The sequence below is a fragment of the Chelonia mydas genome, chromosome 1 (genome assembly GCF_015237465.2).
Source record: "Chelonia mydas isolate rCheMyd1 chromosome 1, rCheMyd1.pri.v2, whole genome shotgun sequence".
NCBI classification, from domain to species: Eukaryota; Metazoa; Chordata; order Testudines; family Cheloniidae; genus Chelonia; species Chelonia mydas.
Window position 1 is genome coordinate 175652658 of NC_057849.1, and position 26838 is coordinate 175679495.

The window sequence follows — 26838 nt, forward strand, 5'->3', positions numbered from 1 at the left end:
GATATGAGCAACACATCTCGAAGAACAACAGGTAGGTAACTGTTTTTAACTCTTGGAGTGTTTGCTCACGTCAATTCCATTCTAGGTGACTCACAAGCAGTATCCCTGGTGGCGGGCTCAGACTTCATGGTCATGTGGCTTACAACACAGCTCTGCCAGCATCGTCTCGAGCTGGGTGAGCACATAATGAGATGTAAATGTGTGGATAGATGACCAGGTAGTGGCCCTGCAGATATCCTGAATCAGCACCTGGGCCAGGAAGGCTGCTGACGAAGCCTGCGCCTCATTCGAGTGGGCAGCCACTGCCTGAGTGGCTCAGCAGTCCTGGAGCCAGCTGCACCAGCCACTGCAGAAGTCATGGAGGTCACGGAAAGTCATAAAATCCGTGATTTCCGAGACCTGTGTAACAGACACACAGCCTTATCCATGAACCGTAACAGTATGAGATTCAGGTCCTAGGGAGGGATGGGATCCCTGACGTGTGGATAGAGATGCTCCAGACCTTTCAAAAACCGGATCGTCATGTCATGAGCAAAGACTGACGTGCCCTGGAATGGAGAGTGGATGGCCGAAGTTGCGGCCAAGTGGACTTTGATTGATTACTGGGACAACCCCTGGAGCCTGAGGTGTAGAAGATAGTCCAGGATCACCTGCAGTGAGGCCTGCTCAGCCTGGATACTTCGGTCCAAGGCCCAGCACCTGAATCTCTTCCACCTGTCCAAGTAGGTTGCTCTGGTGAAGGACTTTCTGCTACCCAGCAAGACCTGTTGGACCCGGGCCGAGTATTCCTGTTTCTGCATTTAGCCATGCGGAAGGCACACTGTCAAGTGCGGTGCCACCAGGTTCGCATGCAGAAGACTCCCGGGGTTCTGCGACAGCAGGTCCGACCAGAGAGGCAGCGGCTACCGAAAGGTCCATAAGTGTGCCGAACCAGTGCTGCTGAGGTCACGCAGGAGCTATCGGGATCACTTTCGCTTTGTCCTGTTTGATCTTCATAAGGACCTTGTGGATTAGCAGCACCAGTGGGAAGGCATACATCAGAGCCCCTCACCATGGAAGCAGAAAGGCGTCTGATGGGGATGCACTGTCCAATCCCTGGAACAAGCAGAACACGTGGCATTTCCAGTTCTGATGGGACACGAACAGATCCACCTGGGGAGTTCCTCACCTCCGAAAGATCACACTGACCACCTCTGGGCGGTGCACCCACTCGTGGCAAGATGAGAAGGTCCTGCTGAAGTGATCTGCTACCACGTTCTTGGCTCCAGGCAGATGTGTGGCCACCAGATGGACAGCATGCCACACACAGAAGCCCCACAGGTACAGAGCTTTGTGGCAAAGGGCCGACGACCTGGCTCCACCCTGTCTGTTGATGTAATACATTGCTGCGGGATTGTCCATCAGGACTTGTACCACCTTGCCCTTCACATGAGGCAGGAAAGCCTGACAGGCCAGGCGAACCGCTTTGAGGTCCCTGACGTTTATGTGGAGGGACAGATTGTCCCGTGACCAGTGGACTTGGGTGCTGAGCTTGCCCAGGTGAGCTCCCTAGCCCAGGTCTGAGGCATCAGAAACCAGGGTCAGCTATGGGGCAGGGCTGCAAAGGGAACTTCCTCCAACACCGATTCGGGGCTCAACCACCAATCCAGGGATGATCAGATGTGAACCGGCACCCTGACCACCCAGTCTAGATTGTGTCTGTTGGTGATGTAGACCAACGCCAACCGTGCTTGCATTGGCTGGAGATGGAGCTGGACATGCTGGACCATGTGCATACATGCGGCCATGTGGCCCAACAACCGCAGGCAGGTGTGAGCAGTGGTGAGCAGCTAGTTTCTCACGTGGGAAATCATGTCTGATATGGCCTGGAAACGCACCTCTGGAAGGAAGGCTCTGGCTTGTGTGGCATCAAGAACCGCTCCAATGAACTCTTTTCGTTGCACTGGCCTTCAGATGATTACTTTTTATTTACCAACAGGCCCAGGTCGCGGCAGGTGGAATGAATCAGATCGAGGCTCCTTTGCACCTGTTCCCCAGATCTGCCCTTGATGAGCCAGTCATCATGATATGGGTAGTCCTGAACCACTCGAAGCCTGAGGTAAGCGGCCACTAGTGGCATACATATTGTAAACACCCTCAGGGCAGACAAGAGGCCAAACGGCAGCACCGTGAACTGGAAATGGTGCCCACAAAACGGAGGAATCATCTATGACCTTGGAAGATGGAGATATGGAAATAGGCATCCTTCAGATCGAGGGCAGCGTACCAGTCTCCCGGATCCAGGGAGAGGATGATGGAGGTCAGGGAGACCATGCAGAACTTCAACTTTTTGAGTGATTTGTTGAAGCGCCACGGGTCCAGAATGGGCCTTAGTGTCGTTACCCTGCCCTCTGGGAGGGTCTTTACAGCTCGCTTGCCCTCAATGGGAGCTTTTGTCATGACCTGTGACACACTTGGTGCCGGCGGCTCTGGTAGAGGCCTTTGCTTTCTGGGCACCAGGAGAGCCTGGGAAGGCGTTGGCACTGCCACCAGTCTGGGTCCCCTACCACTCCCTGGAGTCGGTGGCGGATCCCTCAGGGGACTAGGAGGCTCCATCGAGGGAGTGTCCCCATGTGGCTCCAGTGTTGACTGTCGGTCAAAACTGGGTTCTTTGCCCATCTTGCTCAGTGCTGGGGAGTAATTTTTCTTCGACCTCTTCTTAGGCACTGGTGACCAGGAGGGATACTGGGTAGAGCCCGGTGGTGGGGGTGTGCTGTGTACCGAGGCCAACGTGCTCAGGGCAGAGTCTGGCTGGGAAAGCTTGGAACCTGGGTGGACAGCAGCCTCCATGAGGAGGGCCCTCAAATGGATGTCTCACTCTGTGTTCTCGGACGAAAGTTCTTACAGATGCAGATGCGACGCTTCTCCTTCACATGTGATTCTCCCAAGCATTTGAGGCAGCTGCTATAGGGGTCGCTAGCAGGCACAGGCCTGTTACATTCAGAACAGGGCTTAAAACCCGGAGACCAGGGCATGCCCTGCCTGGGGCAAAGTCCCTGCTGGGACTCTATCTCTAACTACACCACTTAACAACTACGTATTAACTAACTACTGTAAACAAAATATTTACAAAGCCTTAAGGCTAAAAGAGTGAAGTAGAAGAACCCTTCGCCCTTGTGAGGCAAAGGAAAGGTGCTCTAACTAATCACCATGGGTGAAGGAACTGAGAGGGCATAGGGCTGGTGGCGCCTAATATAGCGACACATGGGCATGGCACTCAAGAAGGTGCTACAGCCAACCCTACGGCTATCTCCGATAGCCGCGCATGTGGGCGCACGCACACCTATAATGGAACTGACATGAGCAAGCACTCAAAGAATACTGAACTACCATCCAGTTGAATCTTTTTTCAGGTCAACCATGTGGCACAGGAAGAGGAAACTTGCCCTGCTGCTACCCTATTCTGTAAACATATAGACAGCTGTCAGCACTAAATTCACACACACACACACAAATGAAAAGCAAGCCTGGGTATTTTGATTAAGGTTCTTAATGAAAATTCACAAGTACTACATTATCAAAATTTTCATGTGTTCTCTGTTTTGGGTATCTGATGCAAAGCCCATCTATTTATTCAATGGACAGACCCCAAGTATTCAGTGGGCCTGAGATGATCGAGATCTCTCTAATTAAAAAGCTATAAAAGACGAGTAAATATGCATTTAGCAGTTAACAGATCAAGAGCTGTAATTCGGCACCTTTTCTGATACCAGCATAAGTACTAGTGAGTCCATTTCGCTTCTTTCGGTGGCGGTATAACCAGATGCTGAAGACCATAAGAATAATCCAACAGGCTGCACCAATGCCAGCAATGAAAGCTGGCTGTTTTACAACATCTGAAATCTGCTGGGCTAAGCTGACTTGGTCTTCTGGTGACACAGGGTTTCCATGGGAATCTAAAAAAAGGAACCAAAAATCTCTGATTAATTTGGATGTGCAGTTCTAAAAACCAAATGTACTATTATTATTGCTAAGTAATAATAATTGTAGACAGTGATTTAAAAATACTATGGCCCAGATTTTCAAACCTGGGCACCTAAAGCTGGCCTTTTAAATCCATATTTAGGCACCCAAATAAAATTGGCCTGATTTTCAGAGGTACTACACGACTATTATTATCACTTATTATGTGTACTGTTGTAGCACCTAGCAGACTTAGGCATGGACCAGGAGCCCATTGTGTTAGGTGCTTTACAAACACAGAAGAAAAAGATGCTCCCTGCCCCAACTCCTGTGAACTTCAGCAGGATTGTGAGTGCTTAGCGCTTCTGAAAATTAGGCCCCTTTTATTTAGGTGACTAAATATGGATTTAGAAGGCTGACTAAGTCCATGGTTTAAAATTTTTGGCCAATAATTTTTCATCATTTCTGCAATATAACACAAATCAAATTATTTCAGATTAAATTTAAAAATAAAAGACAACAAAATCACCACAAAAAACTAAGAAGGAATGTGTTGGAGAAATCTGTTTCCAGAATTCCACTAAAGCTTAGAAACAAGCTACATGAACACACACACAGTTCCCCAGAAGTGAAAATCATAGAAGCATTACAAATTCAAAACACATTTATAGAAGGTGGATACTAAAAAGATGTTTTTTAAATTTAGCAGTTTCTGACAGGCGACTTGTATCTCATGTTACACAGTCTGTTTTTTTCTTAGATTCTTATTTTGACCTCAATTCAAGAAGACTGAAAATTCAAGACTAGCTAAAGAAGAGAGTGAATAAAGTAACTTGATTCTACCAACTTAGCATGGCTGGACAAGCTAGTCTTTAAGATTATAGCTATGAGAAGGCAAGAAGGGATATTAAATATGCCAAGAAAAGGTACAATGCACTAAAAATAATCAATAGGCCTTCCTAGTAGTGGAAAAAGCAGAGGCCCCTTGATCAACTACTTCAATTTAGAAATCAGAACAGAAACAAAGGACAGCTGAAAATGTTTTCATTAATTACTAAATGTATAAGAGTTTTCATTTTTAATATACAGGGTATTTATTATTTTAACCTAAAATTTCATTTTTCTTTCCATATATTATGTCTGTAAATATTAAGACTATTTCAGACTGGTCTACTCACCAATATCCTATAATTGCCTTGAGGTTGCTCAGCAAGAAGACATTTTGCTAGATTTTTATCATCCGGGTACATTGATTTTTAGCAGTAAGAGGTGCTCTTTACAAATTTGTGAGCTAAGAGATCTGTATTATTGCTCCCCGAATTGAGGACCAGATTCTGAAACCCTCATTCACAATGTATAATACCTTACATCACTCACACTGTGTAATACCTAACTTTTTGATCAGTCCCATTGATTTCAGAGTAAATAGTCAAAGAATTAAACACTACTCAATGTGAGTAAGATAGTAGAATCTGGTCCTGAGATTGGTCCTTTTAGGAGAGAAATATGTTGTTTGCTCAGGTGGCCTGATCAAATTCTGTTATTGCATACTCACTAAGAAATGGAAATCAGTTCCCTTAAAACACAACAGCATTAATGCTCTAAGCACTAACCAGTGAACATGTTAATACTCTTAATCATGACACCACATGCCCCCTTCCCCCCCCCCCCACAAAAGTATAAATACATATAAAAGAAACAGTGGCACTATAGACTACAGGGAAAACAAGCCATATTGTAGAAAAACAATTGCTCTGGGAAAGGGACACCTTTATAGATTGGAAATGGTTACATTATTAATAGTTTTTTTCCCTTGGCTTTTTCTTCCACAGAATTTCAGATTTTATTCTACACGGCATCCAGGCTCAATACCTATTTTCACAAGCAATCACTACCTTTGACTGTTTGTTGACTGGAAGTTTTATTTCACATAACAAGCCCTTTTATCTTCTGTGATCCTAAGAGCACTCATAGTCTGAAAGTTCAGCAAGCAGACCTATTCTTTTCTTACCAATACACCCTTTGTGTCTCCTAGATTTATAGATTTCATGGCTATTTGTGCAAGGTTAAATTGGGTTGCTTCAGATTTTATGGAGACAGCCAAGTGAGGTTCCATGCAAGTGGCCAGATGGGCTTCACTGTATAAAGTGTACTGTGACTAATGAATTACAATTGCCACTCTATATCTCATCTTTTGTCTCACAGCAGCTGAGGCTGTATTAAGATATTGGAAACTGCAATATCATTCTAATTTCAAAACAACTACATTTACTTTTTTTTAAATGCTGATATTATTTGAAATTGTTTTCTTTGACAGAAAAGTGAATTTTCATTGGAGACACTGTTCACCTATTGTTCTGCGTATGTTAACATTTCTTTGTTATTTAAATATTTCTCTTTCATACTTCTAATGAAGTATTTACAATAAGGAAAAAGTTACCTTATTCTCCCTGGTCCCCTCCCTCCCCCCAAAAAAGAATACTACAGCATAGAATCAATAAAATTTATGAAGCCCTAAGCTGTGCATAAGGAGCCAGCAATGTAAATGATTCTGTAACACAAACAAATACAGTGGTAGTATTTTTATATATATACACACACAAATGTTAAGTGCATTATTCACACAGTGCATGTCTCATGTACAAAATACTCCATGAACCTTTATTTTTCTAATCACTCACATTACGAGATGTGACTTGAGAACTAATTAGCATGCCTTTAGTGATATTCTGTTAGCCACTAGAAATACCTGTATATTATCATAATAAATTGTTGTATTTAAAGCACCAAGCCTGAAATACATTATGCATGTGTGGACTGCTACACCAGCACAACGCGTCATTTTTCATATATATATTTTACACCTACACACACACACACACACACACTTTCTTTCTCTCTTATTCATTTAACTGACTGACATACATATTATATATCTGTACACACACACGTATATGACTATATATTCCTTCATTTTAATAATAGAAGCTAAGCTAACCGCTAATTTTAAGGGAAGCTGGTAGTGACCCATGTGTTTATGTTGCTAACACTTTCCATTATTAAAGATTCTTGCAGCCTTTTTTTTGTTCTATCATTTTGTTGTTTGCATCAGGCCTTTGAAATTAGGGGAAAAGGGAGAAAGCCCTTGGGCTAGAAAAATGCCTTTTCTTTGTGCCATGAAAATCCATTCAGGTTTAGCCGACACATAAACTGTTGAAAATCACCGTATCACTGTTGTTGTTTCTGGTTCCTCCAGGTAAATGTTGGCAGCATACAAAATAATAAGGAACTGTGAACATTCTAAGGTCACATTCACAATGCTGACAAAGCTGCCGAAGCACACATTGTACTGAGAATACCTAGGAGCTGCTGGAGAAGGCTGACTACCTCACTCCCTGGAACTGACATATTTCCTGGCCCCAAGATAACAGACTTTCCCTGCTGACAGTTAATGTAGTTAGGTCTGTAGTTCAGGTACTAGCAGTCTGCGGTGCTGTGTGGAAGGTTCAGGGCTTCAACACTGGTGATATAAGATACGAGGTTGTTACAGATGCACATAACAATTGGTTTCTTTCTTTGTCCTTTTCAAAATAGACTAGTAAATTACATACAAAAACACTATGTTAAAATAAAGTTATTTAGGTTGCAAATTCAAGAGTTATGAAATGTCAGAATCATGGTGACCCGTGCAAATGCCTCCATGTGCATGCATTAAGATACAGTCTTTAATGGTACAATCAGGTACTGTTCCACAAGACTCCTGCCTCATTCAGTGCACAAGATAGCTGGTCAAAGGGAAGTGAGAATTAAGGTTGCATGGGCAACCATAAATCTGGCATTTCCTAACTTCTGAGTGCTTGACTTTGCAACAACTCGCTCCCCCTTCCCCCCCCCCACTCAATGTGGGTATATATAATGTAGAAAGACAATTCTTTGGTCAGAAATCAACTTATGAATATTCTCTTTTGCCTTCTTTCTAGTTATATACAATTTCATAAATGGAGAAGTGCCACTTTTAGGCTAGAGCTCTATAGTGTACTGCATGTAAGTGCAGTGCATTGTCCATGTGGAGCCTCACTGACATCAATGGGGCTTTGGGTGGGCAAAGCAGGCCACCTTTGAAAGTCTACTGAAGGCCTGAAAAAGACACTATATTGTGTTGGGCAGCTTACTTGCAGTGGCTGAAGAATGATATCCCTAAAGGCATCCTAATTAGTTCACAAATCACATGTCTTAATGAGAGTGATTAGAGTAATAAAGGTGCAATAAGAGTTTCTTGTATTTTGTACACTTGAGACATCCACTGGTTGAAAAAAACACTTAACATTTATAATTATTTTACAGAAACCTCTTAAGAAATAAGTGCATAAAATGTATTCACTCAGGTTAATATGTTTATTATGAGTAATATTAACTGCATCTGAGATGCCTCATGTGAATAGTACACTGGACAGAACATGCTGCAGGATGTACCAGGTAATTCTCTATTGTACCATCAGCAAACCAATGGAGTGTCAACATTTCAAAGCTGCCATCCATGGTACTCCATCGTTGTACAGAAGCTATGGTGGAGATCAGTATCAAAGGGATTAACAGTTCTCTGGGGTAATGTTCTGTAGCCCTTGAAGGTTGCAACTTACTTTTACTCTCATGCTCAGCCAAAGGTCCACATACTCATTTCTTGGCACGAGAGAGCATTCAGAGCACTCCAAAATCTGAATAGCCCTATCTGTGCAGGGGAGGGGTGTGCTGTGTGGGGACTTACTCAAACTAAATCCTAAGGGGGAAGTTTTAGAGCTAGTCACAATCTAGCCCTCAATTTTTAATCAAGAATTGTTCAGAGTAAGATCTAAAGCTGATTTAATTGTGAGAGACATTCCAAAATTTAAATGAATATACAAATCATACAGTATATATAATATGCACACAGGGAATTTGTAATCAGTTTAATAAAGGTAGCAGCATACTAATTCAGAAATCAACATCAAAGCAAAAGATTTAAGTTTCCTGGCTCTAGGAAGGAAATACAGATTTCTCAAATTGGTGATTGCAGGAATGCAGTTCATCTAGCATATAGATATCGGAACTAGCAATTCCCGCCAAACATTCTATGAATAACATCCTTACCCACCGCCAAACACAGCCCCCCTCCCCAAAACCCAAAAAGGAAAAAAAAAACCCTCTTTATCTAAATGAATGTATTGCTTTTGGAAAGTACTAGACAGATGGCATCAGCAATAAGGATAAGTTTTGTATCCTCAGAACAGCTTCTGGAAAACAACGGTGCTATCTATCCCTCACTGCTTTACTTCTTCTCTGGGAGCACATCCAAGAACCAAGGATGAGATTCTATGATTAGCCTCTAAGATGCACAAGCACAGAACTCAGGGTAAGGTAAGGAAGTTTGAAGCCACTTTACCACTCTCACAATCCTAGGCTACTCTGGCTGAAGAGTTTCCTTGGGGTAATTTAGGTAGCCCTAGGGGCCTGTTTGAGTTATGGCAGCCCCTCCAGGATACCCTATGGGCCACAGTACTGCTCAGAATCTCCACAGTGTGTTCCCCACAAATGCTTTCTGCTCCAGGGCTTACAAAGGGGTCCTCAGAAGGGACAGCTGTCTTACACTGCATCTATGCCAAGGGAATCCTTCCAACAGCTAGTTACAAGGCTGTTAAGGCCCTTTACGTTGTTCTGGTCCTTTGACCTGGTGTAAAGTGGCAGTAGTGGGACTGAGGATCTCACCACAGATTATATCTGATCCTTTATGGGTACAAAAAGAGGAGAGGGAGCTGAAGAGGGCACTAGAAAAATCCTTTCTTTTAGGGATCACAAAGTTTGCTTGAGGCCTGTACTCATAAGAGTGCTAACGTCCTTGAAAGGAGGCAAATGAGAAAGAGGCTTTGCGCCACTTCCTTCAGCACCAGCCAGCACAGCTTGTCAAGAGATGGGCACCTGGTGTGCACTATTAAAGGTCACAGCAAGGGACTCTCGGGTCAACGCTTCTTCAGTGTCCCCAAAGGCAATGTGCTTACATCAGAAACAGTGTTTCTGAGACCTCCCCCTGGGATGATGTACTACCACCACCCTGTGTGGCACAGGGATGTGTCTCAAATGTACATTTTAGCTCTGGGGAGTGAGATGGTAGGGTTTTTTAGAACTCTCATACAGTGTAATTATTTCTTTACAAAATGCCATAATGCTCAATCCCTGGCTTCCACTGAGAATGTCATTAAGGACATTAACTGTCATGTTACCGTCTGTCCACTAGGGATTGGACTAAGATCACGAACCACTGAGGCCACTAAACAGCAAATGATAACTTTTGATTACTGTAGATCTCAGGTGAATCAGAAAATATGATCTGGAGGAAAGAGACTTTGGGCAATATTTTCAAAAGCACCTAACTGATTTAGGAACTTAAGTCCCATTTTCAAACATGATTTATGCACTTAGGAGCCTAAGTTCCATTTGTTTTGTGAAGCACTAATCAATAGCCTTAGGAGAAGATTTTCAAAGACGAGGCACCTGATTCCTATTGACTTTCAATAGGACATGGGTATCTAACTACCCTTTGCCTTCTAGTGAAGTGTCCATACATGCCATTGCTGGAAGCAGGCTAGTGGCCCTGCTCAGTCCTGGTAAGGCAAATGGTCAACTATGTTCCTTTTCCAAATATGCTAACTGGAAAGGCAAAGAAGGGAAACTAAATAAATCATGTTCTTGTAAAACTGGCATTTATTTAGGATTAATTTACTAGCAGATGGATTAAGGAAAAATGTTACTATCAAGCCTGCAGTTTCAGACATCAAGGCCTCTTCATTAAGCTGGTATCTATAACACTTAAAATTTCAAGGTTTTCAAAATATCAGCAGTGAAACAAAAACCCTGATTCTTGAGAATGGAAAATGAGCACAGAAAAGAACATGCCAATGAGCACTTATAGGTACTACATTAATGAGTCATTTTAAAAAGTTGTGCATTCTTGCTATGCAATTTCTATTACAATCAATGGGAGTCACAAGCCCAAATTATAAGCAATTCTTTGAAAGTTCCCTTAATTTCAATGGCCAAATGTAATTTTTTGGTATTGCAGCAATTGTTCACTCAGAATAGGGTCCTTTTTTCATTCTCAGTAACTACCTATTTTTAACTGTAAAATCACATAACTGGACAGGTCTTTTGATGATGGAGACAGAGAAGGGCACAAGGTCAAAAGGAACATAGGTAAGGTTCTATTTTGGTCTGATGGGACAGCATGTTTTGATTTCATCATGCTAATAAAGAGCAGCATCACTATATTGCAAGGCATTTTAAATATTGTTCTGTAAACCAGCAGTAATCCCACATCACTTTCAGACATATCCATATCCTATGGCCCCCAATTTTAAGCTGTGTCAGAGGAATGGTTGGCGCAGATGAGGAAAAAAGGAGTGCAAAGATCACTGTTGCGTCCCTTGCCCTGATACTGGTAGGCCAGAACTAATATGAATGTAGCAAACTTGGTGGCTCAGGCCCATCTTAAACTGCTGTGTTTTTCCTACGCCAGTCTTAAGTATCAACCACTTCGCAAAAATCAACAGCCAAAACCAATAATGAATTGTGACTCTTTGTTTAAAAAAAATGCAGCAACCATTATACAACAAACCTTTGAGAGATGCTGTACAACACTGTCTTTAGAATCCAGTTCCAATACATGTCCAAAAACACAAATACTAATCTCATGTTAAAATTCAAGCAACACTCTGCATTCTGCCTGACTTGTAAATATTTCTGGATCCATAAAAGGAAAAATAAACACGGCACTGAATTTATACGCAAATTTACCAGAAGGCTTACCTAATTGGATAAACTGTGGCTCACTTTTCACTCCGGGTCCTGCCGCAGTACTTGCTGCTACTTCCACACTGTATCGAATACCAGGAACTAAGGAGGGGATGACTACAGAAAAGGTGGAACCATCTACGGTCTTATTTATGTGGTATCTGCTTTCATTGCCCAGGCACCAAACCTGTAGGTAAATAAAGTACATAGCACATGTGTGTGTTAAAAGTTAAAGCTAAAAGGATAGTTACATGATATGATATGGTCCTTTCTGCTTCATAAAGGGAGCCAAACTAGATTATAACTGTTATTTATTATTTGTATTGCAGTAGCACCAAGCAACCCCAGTCACAGGCTAGGTGCTGTACAGACAAAGAGCAAAAATATGGTTCCTGCCACAAAGAGTTTACAATATAAGATAACTTGTTAGCTCCCTTCTAACCCTCTAACATATCAATCCAAGACATAAGCACTAATAATGCACTAATGAGCATTGGTTGCACTCCACAGATAATGGAAGAGAGAGAAAGAACTCTCAATCATTCAGTATGACTAAAACAAGGGAATTAAATTTGATGGTATTTGCAACTTTCTTTTTCTTGAATAATTGGTCAGGCTAGGTTTTGTTCAAAGACATGTTTGGGGAAATTTGTATTTGCATGAATTCATACTTTTCCATGAGGACAGGTATTCATGCTGGAAACAATAAAAAATATAGTAAACCAAACAGGGATTGGATGCAGGGGATGATGCAGTGACACCCCATTTTTAACTAAGAGTTAGGTCACAATGAGAACGTGGCACATGCCATTTTTAACTAAGAGTTAGGTCACAATGAGAATGTGGCACAGGTAAAAGCTAGGGGCCTGAGACTCAATCTGGAGAAGACTCAGGTGATATTGGCTGGTTAGGGGAAAACAACTGGATGAGATGGGAGATAATGTTGTCCCCTCTGATTCAAGGGGCTTGCCCACCATTTGTGAGTAGATGCACAACTGAGGAGGCTGCATGGACTCCTAATTGGTATTAAAAAAGCAGGTAGCCAGTAGCACCTACTGTTAGATCACCTATTTCTCAATCTGTACTTCCAGGAGGTTGCGTTACTTTTGTAATCTGAACTTGCAACTGTCTTTGTCACCTCCAGATCAAGCTATTGCAATGAGCTCTACATGCAGCTACTCTTTCAATCTACCTTGAAATCAAAAACGGTGCAGAATTCAACAGCTTGTTTGTTATGAGGTAGGTCCTTCTGGGAACACATGATACCAGTACTTTTGGATCCACACTGGCTACCTATTAAATACAGGGTAAAATTTAAGGTTGTGGTCTTGACCTATAAATAGTCTAAAATCTTGTTATCTGAAAGACTGCTTCACTCTCCCTGTGCCAGTCTTCTGCATTTGAGATCCGCCCGAGCTGGAACTCCAGCCATAAGGGAGATCGAATCAACTAGCACAGCACTTTCTGTGAGGGGGCCACCTCAGCTTTGAACTCACAAATATTCCTAGTACATTGGCTTTGTGAGCATGCACACATTTGTGGCAAGACATATTTCTTCACCCTAGATGTAAGGGGTTCAGAGGACTCTTGTGGAGAATTATAAAGAACTGGAAGATATTTTGCTGGATTATTATATATGATTACTGGGGAAAGATAAGGGGTAAATGGAGTAATCCATTTTAATAAACATAATTGTGAAATGGGTCAAGGAATGTCCAGAGCATAGGATAAGCACTCACTTTTTACAAATGAGTACTAAATAAATGATATCATTTTTATTAGTGCCATTAAATTCTAGACAATGATCCATAAAACCTGCAGAAAAGTTATAGAATGATCTTATAAAAATGATAAGACTGCATGTTTTAGAAAGCTATTAATAAGTCAATATAGGGATTTGGAAAGGGAACAGTTATGCAGCCTTCACAAGAGCAGTCACAAACCCTTGTGCCACGACGCACACAGAATATAAAGCTTAACATCCCCCACAACCCACAAACAACCTGTATTTAATGAGCAAGAAGGAAGTGACACTAAGGAATAAAAACTATGCTGGGCAATAGATAGTTATGGTTTAAATTTGTTTTCTGCTTAATTTCTCACAATCTTTACATAGAAGTGACTACAGTATATGATAATGATCCATTATACAATCTATATAGGGAAGTTTGAACAGATAGAAGATGCTTGTTAAGGAAACAAAAGGGAAGCCACTCCTGAACAGATGCATCACGGAAAAAGAAAATGAAAAGCATTGTAAGCAGCCCTGTAACTTTATGCCAGAGGTGTGACACAATGGACTCATTTGAACGTTGTTGTTTTTTGTAAAGTCTATTCATACTTCTGTAGCTGTGTCATCCTTTCCATTATAACCTATTAATACATTCAAATTTTCTCCATTCTAAAACTTAGTGTGCAAGGTGTCAGCCAGCCTGGGTTTTAATTGTTTTGAAAAAATAAAGAGAATCCACTTGTTGAGAAAATAACAAGATAGAATAATCATTAATTCCTTTTTGTATTAAAAAAAGGGATTTGAATTTCAGGGTTTTTTTCCGGGTTATTTGTTCCTAACATTGACTAGTTGTTTTTGTTTTTTTAAACAGAAAATACAATTATGCATGCTTTCATGATGCCTGTTTTCTATCCATAGGGAAAATTATCCACTGACCCACATTAAAAAACAGTGGCAGCCCCACAGCTGCATAGGCACTAAGAGATGCCTGCTCATAGCTCACTGCAACCTATTGTCCCCAGATGCTAGCAGACACTGTATAGCATATTCCACACTCAAATGTGAATTTCCTCTCTTTTATTGTTTTGTCCTCACAACCCTAACATTCTTTTAATACAGTTTCTGGTGGGTGAATAATTCCATCTCTTTAGTTCAAGGTCTAACTGCCTTTAAATAAAACTTCCTTTGTGAATATTTTTTTCAATTACATCTGAAACTAAGCCACAAAATGATTTTGTACGAGTCAATCAGGTTCTGAAAGGCATTTTATTATTTTAAATTGACCATGAAGCTAAGTGATCTCCACTCTTTTTTCTTTTCTACAGTGTAAAGAAAGAAATGAGTGGAATGAGTTTTGATGCTTAGGAATAAATGCCTACACTATGGTATTTTATCTTTAAAAAAAAAAAGGCTAAAACATTCTGATTTAAAAATCTCTCTCAACAATGCCAATTTGCTACAGACTAGAGCAAACCATCCTGCCACTATTGGCTATAAAACAACCTTGAAATCCATGACTAGACACTTACAACATCTCAGCCTTGCTTAGGCAATTTTAGCTTCATTTCTTTTTTATGTAATTTATTCGCAATTTAAATTACTCTAAGATAAAAACAGTATGTTGCTACAGAGGCCTTAAATAATAAAAACTGTCTACTGAACTTTAATAGGTTAAAAATATATATAGTATAATGAAAGCTAGAATGCAAAGATAGATTTGTAAAAAAACAAAAAAAATTGCTATAAATATATTTAATCTTACACTAACTCTCTTTAGATGCAAAGCTTTTCCATGTTTTTAACTATCCCAGATGAACAGAATAGTACACTTTACTCAGAATGTTACATAATAAATTATGTCGAAGACTTTCAAATGATTAGACCCATTTATTTCCTCAAATTCCCTGTTTTGATCACAAAATGGTTCTTAAACTAGTGCATTTTTCTTTGTGTTTTGTGTACGTAATTCTCATGTTATAGCATAGACATGAAGTTGCTTATTTTAATTATGAATTTTGACCTTTTCTTTAATTTCCTGCACTACCATCTTCCCATTCAAATTAGTAGGCAGTTTTAATTGCTTTTGTACATGTAAAGATGCCACAGACTAGATAGAATTCCTAAATAAATGGTACTATAAAAAAAAATAAACTGAGAAATATTTTTTGATTCCACATGCTTTTGATTTTTACCAGTAGATGGAGCCAAGTATCCACGAACAATTTATCCATCAATAGCATGCCAATACTTTGCAGTGAATAAGAACTCTGCATGTCACCTTATATTCTTGGACCATTCCATTCTGGGTATCCTCAGGGGGTGGCTGCCAGGTAATCACAATTGCAGTCCCATTCCCATCATTCTTAGTCACTGAAACACTTTGAGGTGGAGCACTAGGAGCTGTTTGCGGGAAGAACCAGATGGTTAATTTGTTGTTGTATTTCTAATACAATGTTGCCAAATGCTTTTTAACAAGCTGCTAGTGCTTGATACATAAACGGCCCATTCTGCACTACACAAATGTAATCATAATTTCTTCTTTCGCCATTAAGGATGTTTCTGTATGTCAAGGTAAACGGACGTGAGAGAGAAAATATGATCTAGTAATGTGAAAAGGTGTTGGGATCCTGGGTTCCATTACCGGCTCTGCCACAGAATCACTTTGTCACCTTGACCCAACACTGAGATCAAAATGTTAAAAAGATTCCACTAATTTTTGGTGCCTAACCTGAGACATGTAGATCCTTCCTTTCAGAACTTCTGAGCACTCAAATTAACCTAACAAAGACCTTTGGGTGCTCATCACTTTAGAAAAACCAGGCTGTTGGTGTGCCAAGTTGGACACTCAAAATGTAGGCACCGAAAAGTGGATGTTTTCAAAAATGTTGGCTTTAATTTCCCTGAGCTTTAGTTTCCCCTTTTTTGTAAAATAAAATAAAATAAAATATGTACTTCTTAAACTCCTGTTATTTGCAGGTACTTTCAATGAGAAGATTTTTTTTTTTTGGTCCATTAGAGTCATCCTAAGATGTTCTGGGTTCAGGTGCTGCTCTTTTGAGGCTGCTTCAGAGGCCTAGAGGGAAGGCAGTGAGGGTCATCTGTTCAACTAGTGCAGCCAAAATGTATGGTGCAGGTCTGGGCCCCACCAATGCACTGAAATGTCTACTCTGAGGCATTTTGATTATGTTTGACCTTGCAAGTAAAAATGCTATGGTGAGGGAAATGGCTTTGTGAACCCTACCCTCCTTCTAGCACATGCACAGAGGAAGATGCATAATTTAGTCCAGTGTATTTGTTGCTCTCACTCATCATCTTTTCATTTTGTACCAGTGATGGATCCAGATATACAAGCGCCCTAAAAATGTGGTTTCCTTTCTTCAGCTACAATACTTTGATGATTTCTGTGGTATCTGCTATTTACTTTAGATAGTGATAAGTATGTGTTTGAATTTGATACAAGTCACTTGTGACCAGACCATGAACTTAGCAGGGAGGAGAACACACTGCACTGGAGATAAAAAAAAACACATTTCCCTTTTATGTGCTGGAGGTGATTTCTGCACATGCCTCTCTCACATGCAAAGTTTTAAATATTTACTTCTGTGCCACCAAACAAGTCACATAATGATCAGTCCAACACACTGACAGTCTCCTCAACTGTGCACTGCTGTGTTTTCATACAGTATGCACTTCAAACAAAATCAAATAATGAATGTATCAGAGAGAAACCGGCCGAAATACTCCTTCAAAAAGAAAAGATGAAGACAGACTTGCTGGTACTTGCCTTCTTCTAGGGTTTTTGCAAATTTCACTTCGCTATCTGCTCCTTGAAACTCGTTAAAAAAAGGGCGGGCCTTGATTTCATAGTTTACACCTTTCTTCAGCTCTGGAATGATGACGCTATTTTTGGTTGGTGTTCTCACTTCAAAAATTAACCATTCAGATTCACCGTGGGATGCAGTGGTAGGCCTGTACAGAATTTTATATCCCTGAATATACTGGGATTGCTGGTCCACCTAGCAGAACAGTAGAAACATATGTTAGTGAATGCCTAATGGACTGTTTAATAAATACAAACCATAACATTGCCTGTAGTATTATGCAAAATACTAAGAACTATCCATTTATTTTATCCAACGTAAACAATGCTACTGAACCAGATAAAAATTCCTAGGAATTACAGCAAATTATGGGCCTTATTCACCACTGCATTAATGCATTTTTAAGATAGTAGAATGGCACTGACATCAATGAAGGGATAACAAAATGGTGAATCACGTTCTATATTTTGTAAAATGAATAACCCCGATGCCAAGGGGCTCCAAGCAGGGCAGGGGTTTGCCTAGGTGGATCTGTTTGCCGGATTGGGGTATATATTTTAATAGTTCAGATGATGAATACAGAAATCAAACAAAGAAACAGGTCAACCTTCCTGAGGAGTGGAAGCCTCCCAGCTTGCACAAAATGACCCTTGCTTCCTCCCCACTTCCTTGTGGACAAAGTGGATTTTAAAGGGCAGCCAAGTGGCACTATCTACATTCTGATGATTATGCTTGACTCTGTCAAAGGCCAGATAAATCCAAACACTTCCTCCATTCTCAGTGACTCAGCAGGGGGCTACTGTGCTGTAGAACTGGTGCTGTTTTAAGCAGTCACCAACAGGGCCAATAAAAATCAGCTTTTTAAAGGAAGGAAGCGACCAATAAAGGTGGATCAAAACTGCACTCAGTTGACTGGATTGTCATTTGCAGTAAAGCCACTTTATGTCACTTGGCAGTGTACAAAGGCCTTAGTGTAAATAAGAACCAGGGTCAATATATTTGGGGATACTTGAGACAGGAGGTTACCTAATAGAATCGGTGTCTTGTGCAGCTTTCAATATATTTTAGTCACTGACTTTGATAAATGATTTCTGATGTATAGGCAAATTTGAAAATAAAAACGTCTACTTAAAAACATTCAGATTTGTCCCATTTAAACTATTTTATCTGACATAATAAAACTGTTTGTTTGCAATGTAATACCCAAGCAACATGTTTTGTTTCAAATAACTGACTGATGAATGTCTGCTCGCTAAAATTGAGGTAATGCTTAATCTTTGAAATTGCAGTCAGAGACCACCCAAGAGACCAAAAAAATTGGCTGCCTGGAAAAGGTTGTTCTGTAACTAAAGGTCAAACAAAATTATGCTTGGAAGCTTGGTGATGTTTTTAAGTGGTCAGTTGAAACGGGAGATTGCCTGCTGCAGGTGGTCCTTAGTGCAGGTTTCACTGTAAATACTGGGCATCACAGCAGTCAGTTTCTTTACAGTTCTTGACTATGTAAAATGCTTTCTTTACAAAGTTACACCATGCTAGCTGTAGCATCTTGTGATCACTTCATTATCATGAATCTTGCCCATATGCTCAGGGTTTAGCTGATCGCCATATTTGGGGTCGGGAAGGAATTTTCCTCCAGGGCAGATTGGAAGAGGCCCTGGAGGTTTTTCGCCTTCCTCTGTAGCATGGGGCACGGGTCACTTGCTGGAGGATTGTCTGCTCCTTGAAGTCTTTAAACCACGATTTGAGGACTTCAATAGCACAGATATAGGTGTGATGTTTTTTGCAGGAGTGGTGGGTGAAATTCTGTGGCCTGTGTTGTGCAGGAGGTCAGACTAGATGATCATAATGGTCCCTTCTGACCTAAATATCTATGAATCTATGAATCATGCCTGTCAATATTTTGCGTTGATCAGAAGGGAGCCCAGATGACAGTTTAAAGCTCCATTCCCTTGGGATTAATTGTCTCCACGAGTGGAGTTGCCCCTCTCTTTTCCTGACCACCTAGTTGATATTGCTTAAAACAGCCGTTCGTTCATTTACATTGTCTTATATCTTTCTTTGAATAGACTTATTCCTTTCTCATACTGTACTCTCTTTCTTTCTTTCTTTTTTCCTTTCTCCTCATCCATCCCCTTCATGCCACAAATTATTTCCTTGTATTCCTTCAATTTTTCTAAGCCCCCAATCTTCTCATTCTCTCTCCTTGTCCCTCCTCTGTATCTCTTCCTACCCCTTTCCCTTGGGGACTCCTATAGTATCTTTTTCTTTTCTTGCCCTGGTTTTCCTCCTCTTCCATCATAACCTTCATACTTCTGACCTAACTGCTACTGACCAATGTGATTGTTTCCCATTGTGTTTTTCTTTCCCACCGCATGTGTGTTCACTTTTAAGCTAGTAATTGCTGTGCTGTGGGAGGAAGTGCATTTCTCAATATCTGATCTGGGGTGGGTGGGCATGGCAACTACCACATACCACTTCCTGCAACTCTTGTTGATAGACAGAGGAGCTATTGTGTTATCTCAAACATGACTTAGGGCCTGATGCACCTCTCACTGAATGCAACGGAATGGCTCTCATGAACTTGACTTTGGATCAGTCCCTTCACCTCCTGACAAAGGATGCTGAGCACCCTGGATATGGCATAGCACTCTCTGTAGAATGAGAAGATAATCTAGGTTCTGATTAAGACAGGCACAGTCAGGGGAGTGCAGTAAGTGCCAATACACATGAAATGATTTTCATGTACAACAGCAAGCTATTTTCATAGCTTCTTATATAGTTTAACTCCACCATCAACAGTGCGGTGTAGTATTGGGATTTAAATAAAAGTTCCCTTTCTCCCTACCCAAAACCCACCTCCCATTTTATAACTTTTACTTACTGTCCAATGAACTTCAATTGAGGAAGAAGAAAGGATAGTGGGGTTGTGAAGATGCAGAACCACATCCCCGAGCTCTCTCTGGACCTGTTTGTGATCCACACCCTGGCTTGTAGGTGGAACATCTGGAACAATGTAAGAACCCATTCTTATAACTGAATTGAGTCTTCCAAGTACATAACTTGATTAACAAATAGGCTTAATGACAGTACCCACTAGAAGAGCCCAAATGTGCAGGAAATAGAACTACGTGAAGCATTTTCACAGCAAAATGGCCAAAACCAATCTGTTTTTTCAGTGGAAGCAATGTGGGGAGAGGGAAGAAATGGGTGGTTGGATAGGTGGGTTCGGAGCAAGGAGTAAAAAGAAAGAACAAGGTCAGGGATAACTAGAGTAAATTACAGCAGTAGCATCACCTCTCATCATGCAAATATCTCTTTCCTGCAGGGAAGGAGAATCTCCTACAGCACACTCCAAACACCATAGAAACCAGGAAACAATCAAGGAGGGGCAGAAGAGCAGGTGTGTCTAAAAATAAATTCAGTAGCACTCTAGCAAGTGTTATTGTTGGTTTTTAATTACCTATTAACTGTAGTATAGTAATTAAATGAGGGGAAATGAACCACACAGATACAAGGTCTTCCAAGGGCAGGAGACTTCAGTGAGCAGGGGCAAAGTGCAGTTGCCTTCTGTCTCCCTTGATATTTGCAAATCCAATACTGGTCTCTTATTGTTGAAAGAATTGTTCATACGTATGAAAAGAGGAATTCCATTTGATGTGTTCTATCATTTGAGCTGGTACAATGGGGTGAGGATATTTTCCATGTACAACTCTCAAAAAGCATCTTGGGCTGAAAAGAAATGACTCTCCCCATATGATACATTTATAGTGCACTCATCACCATGATATCTGAAGTGTATGTGTACCATGGATATCAGATGGTATTTTTATATTCATTTCATAATTTCCCTTTTTTTCACCTCATTATACACAAAAACTATGTTGGCAACAGAGAAAATCTCAAGCTCGGAAATTCACATGAAATGAAAAGTGCTGATTTTTTTTTTAAACAATCACAGATATGTGTGAGCATGTTACACACACTTCGCTCCATGATACTACTCTCTCAGTCTAATCTTTTCTAGTGTTTAGGCAAGGTTATGAAATCTACAAGCATTCTTCTTTCTGAAACATTCAGTAGGATTCTTGGCAATTTCAATATCTGCCTGTTCACAAGAATGGCCAGAGAGGGGGCATACAGGAAAGGTGTATGTGCATATCCATGCCTGCAACAAAGCCAGATCCATGAGTTTGTTGCAGGTGGGTAGTCCATCTGAGGACTGAGAGCGGCAGAATGTTGATGACCTCCCTATGGAAATTGCTTATATAAAATATGAAGGGGACACATAAAAAAGTGTAACTTTTGAGAGGATGGTTACATTTCCAGCCCATTACCCAGTGTATTTTTAAATAATTCACTGACCATCAAATTAAGAAATTATCTATCTATATATGTATGAAGTTACTGGCATGTGAACAAATTCTTTATCCAGCAACACAGTCCACATTTGAGACTGTAAGAGCTATGCCACCTGGCAATTTGTCATACAGCTTTTCCAACATATTCACAAGAGTGTGGGATTATTTTAAAACTAAATAATCAGCGTGTGGCCTATGTGCAACCAGTGGGTGACAAATCTGTCTGCTTAGCCATGAAGACTGATTAAAATAAATACACCATTGTGCAGCTACTGTATCCAAATGAAAAACATTCCGCCAAATTGTCCACAAATCCATGCATCTTTTCCTCCTTCTGATACTCTTAAAGACAGTAACTTCTGCAACTTGGATTTGTGTAAATCTCTGACCATCCTTTTGCCTGGAGCTTAAAGGGAGAGTCACCTTAATAATTAGCAGCCTAAACAGAAGATGGCACAACAGCTGAGTCACCAACAATATAATAAACGGTTAACAAACCTTGTCATTCATACCTGTGAACTACACCTTTGAACTACTCAGTACAGCTTATCTACTCTTTGGCTTTCTCATTTCAACTTTCAGCTTTCCAGAGCAAAGACTGTCAATATTCTGTATCTGAACAGATCCAAGCACATTGTTCAGACTTTACTAATACTAAAATGGCAATGGCTGAGTGAGAGGGGGAGAAGGGGATTGCCACATTTGAACTATATTTAGCACAAGATCTCTAAAGCAATCAGCCTCTATGACCAGAAGTCAATTTTGACCTATTCTGGCTTGAGAGGAATTCATGTGAGACTGAGGTGATACTGGGAGGAAGAGGGAAATGCTTTCAAGAACTAACCTCTTTTATAACATTTCCCAAAACTGAGGACATATGCCCTGAGATTGTTAATTTGGCATACAGGTTTAATGTCATTTTGATCTCCCCAATTCTACTAGAGATCCAAATAGCCATGAAAGCAAAAAACATCCACTTCCATCTTCAATTAACCAGATTATTTTATCTCATCTTATAAGAAGCACACTAGGCCCCAGTGATATATGCATTTTGGAGTTTCAGGCTTGATATAACAACTCAGATTTAGGATTGAAGCCACAAATCCTGAAAAACTTCAACTGGTATAGAACACAGCAGCCTGCCTGCATAGCAACACGGGTTGCCATATCGACGAAACACCAGCGAATTGCCCCTACATTGACTTCCCATAGAACACAGAAATCACTTCAAGGTCTCGGCCTTGTTATTTACACCCATCCATGGGATTGGCCCTAACTATTTGAGAGATCATCTCTCCCTCTGTGACCATGATCTCCCATGATGGCTATGCTCTACTGGAACAATGAAACTGTCATCCAACAGGGGAAGCTTGTGGGTGCAGAGGATGGAACTTTCGCAGGAGCTTGAGCCAAATTGTGTAATTAATTCGCACAAGAGAATGACCAAAACCCAAGCAATCTGAATTAAATGTAAAACTCATTTCTTTGAATTGCTTTCCCTCAGGAACTTCTTCACACAGGGTACGTCTACACTGCAATCAGAGGTGTGACTGCAGCACATGTAGCAGCTTTGATCTAGCTGCTCAAATAACAATAGAAGCAAAGTTGTGGCAGCATGGTCAGCAGCATGGGTTGTATAAAACTTACTGGGACCCGGGATATGCACTCCAGCAGCTAGCCCACGCTACTGCAGCTTCACAGGTATTATCTGAGCTAGCTATATCAAAGCTAGCTCAGGTATGTCTTCACATTCTGCAGTCACACCTCTAATTTCAGTGTAGATATACTCACAGACAACAATGCATGTCCTCACGTGCACACATAGTAAACTAATAAAACTAATTCTCCTGTAGGCTGGTTAGTAAGAAATTGAGAGTTTATCATTGTTAATTCTCTTCTGAAATACTTACTCCTGGGGGGATGCTGCACCAATGCGAGGGTGCAGAATTCATAGGGCCCGCATTTTTCTGTACCCCCATGCTGAAAAATGCAAAAAAAGATCTGCAGGGGGACACGCGCCTCATCTCCAGCAGCCCAGGCAGTGCGTCTGTTCCAGCATGCCTGGAGCAGTCTCTGAGATGGGGAAAGGCGCTGGACGTGCATGCCTGCAGGATCACCATTGAGGGGGTGTCTATTTATTATGCACGAGGCAGGCTAAAGACACAAATTTTTACTCCTGGGGGGATTCTGCAGGACGGCACGCCCACAGAAAACGGCATCACTGCACATTTCCTGCTTTTCCCTGCAGAAAACAGCAGGGAAGCAAAGGGAAGCCACGCCGGGGGGAGGAGGGGTGGTGACCATATGTGCAGTTTTTTTGGGGGGGATTGCTCCCCAAACAGAGGCGAGGCATGGGGTAGGCACACAGGGTTAGCAGGGGTGGCGACCTGTATGGGCTCGTAGTGCCCGGGCTCCAGCAAATTCAGGGTCCCCTCATGCACTCCAACCCCTTGCCCCAGCCCAGAGCCCACACCCAGGACCCAAACTCCCTCCCACACCCAACACCCCCTCCTCCCCTGCACCAGCCCAGAGCCCAAACTCCCTCCCAGAGCCCACACCCCCGCCTCACCCAAACTCTCTCCCAGAGCCTGCACCCCAACTCCCCTTTTGCACCTCAACCCCCTGCCCCAGCCCAGAGCCTGCACCCAGCACCCAAACTCCCTCCCAGAGCCTGCACCCCAAACCGCCTCCTGCACCCAAACTTCCTCCAGAGCCTTAGGCTATAATTATTGTGTGCATAATTTTTAATTTTTTGGCACAGAATTCCCTCAGGAGTAAATACTTGAAAGGCACTCAGATAATATGGTGATGAGGAGAGAGAGAATTTTGCTTTTAGCATAAATAGCATATTGTGTTAGATTTATGTATGTGCATTTTCTCAGGAATGTTTTATAACATCTGATGGCAAATGGGTAATTTGCCTATGTGACAACTAGTGTTGTGAGTTTAGAGGTAGACTGGCCATCAGATTGAGAACTTCCCCGTCTGCACTGGTTCACCTTCAAAAGTTTTTCACATCTGTGTTATTTTCTCAATCTTTGATTCTCATGAATTCAATAAAGTTATCAGATTGGAAACACATGAATGCACAGTTCTGACTGCACAGTGCCTACGTGCTGTGTCACAACTTCATTTGTTTTTTATATTAATCTAAATTTATTACAATTTATTATAATTATATTACGGGGCCAATGACTTCTATCTGCCCAAGGAATAGTGTTTGTATTTCAGATGATTCCTTACTCATATTTATGCAATGTTATTATAGTAGTGTGGGGACACTAATTCCATCTGCTTCACTATAGGGGTTGTGGCTTTACTGAAGTCTCTTTTCCCGCACTGGACTTACCTTTAATAGTAAGCATTTTGCTGAGGATTACACTTTACTTGTGAAGTGGTATCCTGATCCTCCAAATTTTTAATTTCTCTGCTTCCCCAATACAACATACAGCACATAATACTACATGCTCTCTCTCTGTGAATCATAACCACAGCTTGATTCTCCTTTTAAATTGATAGTATGAAAATTGTGAAATTTCCACAGAATTTGGGGGTTTGTGTGAAAACTTCACAAAGCCAAAGACTAACAGTGCTGCTAAGACGGGTCACTCAATTAGGTGTAACTATATTTGGATAAAAATTATTAGGGTTCCCTTATGTCAATGTGATAACCTTTTCAAGTAGCTTTTAAATAAAATGCAGCTTCTGAGCAATGTAAGTTTACCATCTAGTAGCTGTAGTGACTTTTAGATATCATTTTACAGTTAGCATAAATATGATCACCACATCTAACATTGCTCTGTAATATATCATTACAGACATTGTGGGGCCTAAATGCTTCAGTAAATAGGTTTACCTTGAGTTTTCACTGGGTCAGATATCTGGCTAGGATCACTAAGTCCATATGCATTAGCTGCCCTCACAAGGAAGAGGTAAATTGCATTAGGTTTCAGCCCTTTAACTGCAAAACTTTCAGTTTTCACATTTTCTGCTACAGTTTGCCAACTGCTACCAGATGCATGGCTAAGGATAAAACACACAGAACAGCAGGTTAGAGTATGCTAATTGAACCATATATAAACTGAAAGTACAACCAGGTCACATGAGAATCCTAATACCTGAAGGCCTCTATTATATAAGACGTTGGAGTTGCACCTGAATTCAAATTAGGTTGCCATGACAGTGTTACTGTATTTCTGCTGACATCTGTAACTTCAGGTTTTGAGGGTGCACTAGGAATCAAGTTTGGGTCAGTCGGTCTTGGCGGTTGCACTGGAACTCCAAATTCTAACAAAAAGGGACAAATAGCTAAGTATGGATAAATGTTGCATGTTAATTTCTGATTTTCGTCAAGCAGAGAAAACCTGATTGATTTACCTTGGACCTCAATATAAGCACTCCAGGTTGCTTCGCCACTTGGAGTTGAGGCAATGCATGTATACCGGCCAGTGTCACCGAGCTGAATGGGGAGAGAGGAAAATAAATATTTGGAACAATCCGGCACTCGGTGGGCAGGAAAAGTAACTACAAATCTGTACATCACCAAGAATATGGATAAATACATTAGAATTTCCCTACCAGAAACTTCTCATGTTAGAAGGCAGGCCTTCACACACTGCTAAGTGAGAATCTATACATACTTCTTCCATTCTATTTAAAGGCACAGGAAAATGCCAACACTTTTTAATGTATTAATTCTCATTCTGTAATGAACGAAACTGCCAGACAAATCACTAAATCACTCCTTACCCTGCCAAACTCCCACTGAAGTCCATGGGGAGAAATAAACTCAGAAAGCCCCACACAAGGGCTTATGCACTACTTAAACTCCCACTTAAGTGGTGCTTAGGGATTTATGCAGGGCCTCAGGAGTAAATTTCAACCTTAAAACAGGGCTTACGTAGTTCACCGGGCCATGTACAGGTTGGGCTCTCTGGACTAGGGTGAATTTTACTCTGTGGCAGACCAAATACAAGGATCCCCATATACTATTATAATCCAAATCTGAACAGTGGATTATTTGTCCACCTGTGACTTAATCACAATTCAAAAGAGTTATGGTCAAAGAAATGAGACTATACTCAACTATCAGCACCAAAAAACAAAAAGACAAAAAACACGCACAATACTCAGAAACGAACGGTCAAAGGTTCAAATTCTGCAT

At 41.1% G+C, this 26838-nt stretch overlaps 1 protein-coding gene across 9 annotated transcripts in view; it reads right to left on the reverse strand.

Annotated features, from left to right (window-relative positions):
- ROBO1 (roundabout guidance receptor 1) overlaps positions 1-26838 on the reverse strand; it is a 1017416-nt gene that overhangs the window by 50595 nt on the left and 939983 nt on the right. For all 9 annotated transcript variants that reach the window (XM_037906016.2, XM_037906009.2, XM_043538384.1 and 6 more), the window contains 8 exons: positions 26052-26133; positions 25793-25961; positions 25531-25697; positions 20198-20319; positions 17280-17511; positions 15774-15895; positions 11779-11950; positions 3738-3935 (listed from right to left, as the gene is read on the reverse strand). In XM_037906016.2, coding sequence (XP_037761944.1) covers positions 3738-3935; positions 11779-11950; positions 15774-15895; positions 17280-17511; positions 20198-20319; positions 25531-25697; positions 25793-25961; positions 26052-26133 — 1264 coding nt within the window. The remainder of the gene's footprint in view (positions 1-3737; positions 3936-11778; positions 11951-15773; positions 15896-17279; positions 17512-20197; positions 20320-25530; positions 25698-25792; positions 25962-26051; positions 26134-26838) is intronic.